The sequence below is a fragment of the Lepidochelys kempii genome, chromosome 10, assembly GCF_965140285.1.
Source record: "Lepidochelys kempii isolate rLepKem1 chromosome 10, rLepKem1.hap1, whole genome shotgun sequence".
In the NCBI taxonomy this organism is placed as follows: Eukaryota; Metazoa; Chordata; order Testudines; family Cheloniidae; genus Lepidochelys; species Lepidochelys kempii.
In genome coordinates, this window is record NC_136389.1 from 13,503,152 (window position 1) to 13,509,151 (window position 6,000).

The 6,000-nt window shown below is 46.4% G+C and overlaps 1 protein-coding gene across 1 annotated transcript; it reads left to right on the forward strand.

Moving 5' to 3' along the window:
* The first annotated feature begins 1,116 nt into the window (after positions 1 to 1,116).
* COX19 (cytochrome c oxidase assembly factor COX19) lies at positions 1,117 to 4,613 on the forward strand. The gene is made up of 3 exons (XM_073362061.2): positions 1,117 to 1,315; positions 2,844 to 2,955; positions 3,995 to 4,613. Exons 1-3 carry the CDS (start codon positions 1,234 to 1,236, stop codon positions 4,080 to 4,082), a joined length of 282 nt encoding a protein of 93 aa, XP_073218162.1. The 5' UTR covers positions 1,117 to 1,233; the 3' UTR covers positions 4,083 to 4,613.
* Positions 4,614 to 6,000: the final 1,387 nt, after the last annotated feature.

Here is a 6,000-nt window from a genome sequence, read left to right on the forward strand (position 1 = left end):
ATATGTGACATATGCCATGTAACATATCTCTGTAAAGGTTATGACCAACTGAATCTATTAATCCTATTTGTATGCATGTATCATTTTTCTATTCGAAGTTATGAATATTGGCTGTGTACTGGCTTGATTTCTAAGTAGCCTTAGTAGAGCATTTGGTCAGCTTCTTGAGAAACGAATGTGCAAATTAGGTGCCCAAACAAGAAACACTTAAAGGACAATAAGAAAAGGAGTACTTGTGGCACCTTAGAGACTAACCAATTTATTTGAGCATAAGCTTTCATGAGCTACAGCTCACTTCATCAGATGCATACTGTGGAAACTGCAGAAGACATTATATACACAGGGCCCATGAAACAATACCTCCTCCCACCCCACTCTCCTGCTGGTAATCGCTTATCTAAAGTGATCACTCTCCTTACAATGTATATGATAATCAAGTTGGGCCATTTCCAGCACAAATCCAGGTTTTCTCACCCTCCGCCCCCCCCCCCCCCAAACTCACTCTCCTGCTGGTAATAGCCCATCCAAAGTGACCACTCTCTTTACAATGTGTATGATAACCAAGGTGGGCCATTTCCAGCACAAATCCAGGTTTTCTCACCCCCCCCTTTCCAAAAACCACACACACAAACTCACTCTCCTGCTGGTAATAGGGGAGGCCCTGGCTGTGCCCGGTGGGCGGTGAGCGCTCATGGGGAAGTGCCGAAAGGGACCAGGCGTGTGCGTTTGCATTCACACCGGTCCCAGGGGCGTCGTGCCCACGGTCCCAGAAGGCGGCTCCACTCAGCCAACAAACTTCAGTGACCATCCATGACATGAAGGTGGAAGGATGGTGTTTCCATGGTGACACAAGACACGGCGGTGCCATGGCAACGCAGGGGCTGGCACTGCAGTGATGTCAATCTTGGTGCAGCCAGTGCTGAAGTCACTGTCAGATGACGTCATTGCACAGTGGTGTTTCCATGGCAAGGCCATTGCCTTGGCGACAATGTAAGCTAGCAATGATGGGATGGGTTGATGTTGTTGCCATAGCGATGCAACCCGGCTCACTTGGCTGGGGGTAGGAGCGGGGCCCTGCGGGGGCGGGGCCAGGAGCCTGGGAGAACGGATGGCCAGGCGGGCTCCCGCTCGATTTGTTCGGTACTCGCTGGCTCCGGCCTGATTCGGCGCTCGGCTAGTAGGGCTGCTCCTCCTCCTGGGCCCGCGGCCGATCCCGGTAGAGACCCCAGCGCCATGTCCACGGCCATGAACTTCGGGAGCAAGAGCTTCACGCCGCGGCCGCCGGACAAGGGCGCCTTCCCCCTGGATCACTTCGGTGCGCAGCGGGATCGGGCCCTTCCCGCCCCCTGGGGACGGAGCGAGCCGCCGCCGGTGCTCCGGCCTGGTGCTATTCTGAGCCCCACCCACCGCCAGGCAACCCCCCCCTCGAGTGCCCCCTCCCCACACAGCCTCCCCCCCCCTCCGCCGGCTGACCCTCCCCCCTTCCCGCGCAGCCCGCCCCGCCCCCTTCGCCGGACGACTCCCCCAGAGCAACCTACCTCAACGTGACCCCCGAGTGCCCCCCCCATCGCAGCCCTTTGGGGCCCGCCCTCCTAGTGCTCCCCCAGCTCAGCCTGCCCGCCCCGCCCCGTCCAGCGCAGCCCCCTCAGGCCCTGGTCCCCTCCCCGGGTGACCCGCCCTCGTAGCCCCCGCCCTATGCGTCGGGCCCTACCAAATTCGCTGTCCCGAAAAACGCGCCCAAGACCATCAAATCTGGTCTCTTCCCATGAAATCTGATCGTTTGTGGGCTTTTACCCTGTACTGTACAGATTTCACAGGGGAGACCAGCGTTTCTCAAATTGGGGGTCCTGACCCAAAAGGGAGTTGCGGCGGGGGGGGGGTTCACAAGGTTTGTTTTAGGGGGGTCTTCGTATTGCCACCAGTACTTCTGCGCTGACTTCAGAGCTCAGTGGCCGGAGAGTGGTGGATGTTGGCCGGGCACCCGGCTCTGAAGGCAGCGCCCCGCCAGCAGCAGCGCAGGAGTGAGGGTGGCAACGCCGCGCCTGCCATCCTTACTTCTGCATGCTCCTGGTGCCAGCCCTGCCTTCAGTGCAGAAGTAAGGGTAGCAGTACCGCAATCCACCCCCCCACACACACCCACCTACGATAGCCTTGTGACCCCCTCCCTCCCACATCTCCTTTTTGGGTCAGGACCCCTACAATTACAACACTGTGACATTTCGGATTTAAATAGCTGAAATCAAGAAACTTGTGATTTTTAAAATCCTGTGACCGTGAAATTGACCAAAATGGGCCATGAATTCAGTAGGGCCCTACCTATGTGGGACAAACTCACCATCCATGGGCCTGTACTGCTGATCCCCTCTGACCGCGAGCGCAGTACTCCTGACATTGCACATCTTGTGATACTGGCCATTCATCTTACAGCCCCAGCCCCTGGAGTTAGGGTTTCACATGAGAATCTCAGCTTTCACTGAAAAACCTTCCTGGTTGCAGAGTAAAGCTTGAAAACGGGACGCCCGAAACACTCAAACACCCAAAGGCAAATAAGACCCCAAATTTGTTTTCCTTAAAAATCACAAGTTTGTTATAAATCGTGTTTTGGGTGCTGATTCATGGTTCTTGACTGCATAGAGTTAATAACTGCTCACTCGTAATACTTTGCAGGATCAGGTTCAGACTTTCATATAGGTTGGTCTGTGAACTCACAAACATCTTGAGGGGGGGAGGGTCCAACCATACACAGAACTGCCCCTGTCTCCCTTACAGTTTGTATCAGTGCTAGAACATCACTCCAGCTTCTTTTTATTTATTATTGTTTTTAAATTTATTTTCTGTCCTAGGTGAATGTAAAGGATTTAAAGAGAAATTCATGAAGTGTCTGAGAGAGAATAGCTTTGAGAATGCTTTGTGCAGACAGGAATCAAAGGAATATTTAGAATGCAGAATGGAGAGGCAAGTAAATCTCTTACAAGCACATAAGCAGATGAGTTTTCACTTCAGGCTCACTGGTGTGAGGTTGGCACATGTGTGCATCATTGCCAGAGTGTCATTCTTTGAGTGCGTGACTGTATTTGCCTGCGATATTGCAGATGACTGATTTTCTTTTTTTTCTTGTTGCTAGTTCCACTTGAAACAAAGGTGACCTTTTAAAGCTAGCTTCAGTGACCACACCCACTTGGGCTATCAGTAAGCATCAGACGCGAATTCATGTAGGCATTCACGTAGTGCCTTTCTTGAGTTATGGAAGTATGAAGAGAGCACGTATCCTCTTTAAAAACAGACACCCTTTTCCAACTGGAGAACTCTAACAGCATTCGCTCAAATTTTAGTCGTCATGGACTCAGACCTTTCCGGGGGCCGGTGTCACTGCAGTATATAGCCAGTTCAGATGCACACAGCTCTTTCTTCTTGTGAACCAATTTCCTCTGACATCTCAGTGGCATTTGTCCTCAGTGTGGACCACATCCGTAGCATGCTTAAAGTTAAGAAGTTAACCTGTTCCTGAGTTATTCAACTGGGGAGGGGAAGTATAGAAATTTTTTTTGAAGGGACATACGGTGGTTTTCACACTTCCATTATAGTAAAATGGCACTACTTTTCACAGACATGCAGCATTTCACACTTAGCAGTTTCTACAGCTATCTTGGAAAATCAGCTCTTACTTTTATTGTGCATATCCAAGACAGCTCAATTCCCAAATAGCCTATTGTCTTGCAGTGTGGGATATTTAATACATTTAACTAGAAAAGCTCTGGCCAAACACCAGAGCATTTACTGGACATTGCTTTTCCTGAATTGATATTGTGTGAGGTTTTGGGAGTTTGAGGGAGATGAATAGGGGTATGTGGTTAACGCGCTCTCAGCAGCACTGTTGGACCCTTTAAAAGTAAATATTGTTTTAAGTGACATTATTGCTACTGAATTAGATATTCATATTGCTGAGTTGGGAATGAAGCTCATTTTGTACCTTATGCTTTTTTTTTTTATTTAGGCAACTTATGGCTAAGGAACCATTGGAAAAATTGGGATTCAAAGACCTAATAGATGAGAAATCAGAAGCAAAGCATAAAAAAGTATAATGAAGAAAAGACAACTCTACCCATGTATGGAAATCATAACGCTATCGTAGTACATATTGTACGTTCTTTTTATATCTTAATGTATTCTCTAAAGGGTTGGGGGAAACCAAAGCTCTTTATACTAAAGTAAGAGCTCTGAAAGAATAAAAGTGCTTTCCTTAGAAAATACCATTATGTTAACTATTTCACAAGAAAAACAATATTTCGTTAATTTCTTAGCATAGGCATGCAGAGCAATAAGAAAAATTTGCATCAGAGAAAACAAATGCCATTGATCAAAGTGTTTTTATTCTGTTAGATAAGTAAGTCTTTGAAATAACAAAGATCCTCCAGTAGAAATGGGTCTAAAAGGTAAAATCTCTTGTATAGGCAAATTGTATTATAAGTTGAAAAAGCTGGTTTTACTAGTAGGAGGCTCAGGCCTGCTTTCTCTTCTCTGTTAATTACAAATGTAAGACCATTGTTATTCTTTTCCGTATCTGTGTAACTGGACATCAAAACATAATAATAAACTTAATTTTATTGTTGGAATCTCAAAATGTAGACTTGTTTTTAACTATGAAGATGGAGCAGGTTTTAATAACTTGCTTACAGTACTGGTGCACAAATCAGCTGAAAATAGAATGCTTATATAGCACGTGATGTGCATGTGATTTTTTTTTTTTAACACGTATTTGTATTAAATTCCTTTGGGATTTCTCCTCTCCACTTGGGTCCTGGTTGTGCAGCTTTTCTCTTTCACCACCATGAGAATGTTGCAGGTTGTTATTAATTTCTTACTCTAGTTATATCGTAGACACTAACTCCCTCTTTAACCAGTGTACAAACATTCAACTGATTCTACTTTATAACCATGTATAGCTCCTTAATGGTGGAGTGTCTTTGCTTCTAGTACTATGGGTGTATCATGTCTGACATGCTACAGCTTCCCTTGGACATCTCTATGGAGAAACCAGACTCTAGGCAGGGACAGTATTTAGATGCATGTCTATAATAAAACATGAATTTGGGGCTAATTGAGAGCCCCATGCCATCAGCCAGGGTGTTGCTCCCAAAAATGATACTTCATCTCTCTTCTTACATTCTGCATCTTCACAAGCAAAACATGTATATTAAAAACATGAAGAGAACAAAAGTTCTGAGCCTAGGAAAGAAACCATGCTTGAGAGTTTGGCTCCAGAAAAATCAACTAGTGACATCCCTTTGCTAGTGTAATTCTGTAGGGGGTCAGCATAGAGCGTCTTCACCAGGTGCAGCTACATCATTGCCATTGCAGCGTTTCTGGTGGAGACCTGCCCTAAGATAGATTTGCAATGTAATCTACATATTGAATCCAAGGCCTGGTTTACACTTAGGTCAACATAGCCTTGGTGCTCAGGAGTATGAAGAATCCATAGTGCTGTAGGTATGCCAAATTGACCCCCAGTGTAGATGCAGTTAATTCAACAGAAGAATGCTTCCATCAGCCTAGCTACTGTAGCTCAGGGAGGTGGAGTTCCTACAGTGATGGAAGTGCCCCTTCTGTGTGTACACGCTACAGGACTCAGGCAGCATATCTGTGGTGCCATAGCTATGTTGCTATAGCAGTCATAGTGTGGACATGGCCTCAAAGGAAAATGAGTCTTAGTTGATGCTGATATTTAATCCAAAAGTATGTACCAATAAGGCTTGGCCAGTCAGATGGCCATCTAGAAGTGGCTTTAAAATTCAAAAATAAAAAATCAGCCACAGAATCCTCTGTGGATTTGTTTTCTTCCCAAGTACCCCAGGTAGCACTTAGAGAGAAGTAGTGCGGGGCAGGGTTTGATGTTGATTTGTCTGGGGATGAGCACACAGTTGGTGCTAAACCAATAGTAATTCACTCTAGTTCACGCTGGTCTTTCTCTTTAAGTTTACAGTCTGTATTTGATGCTTCTCA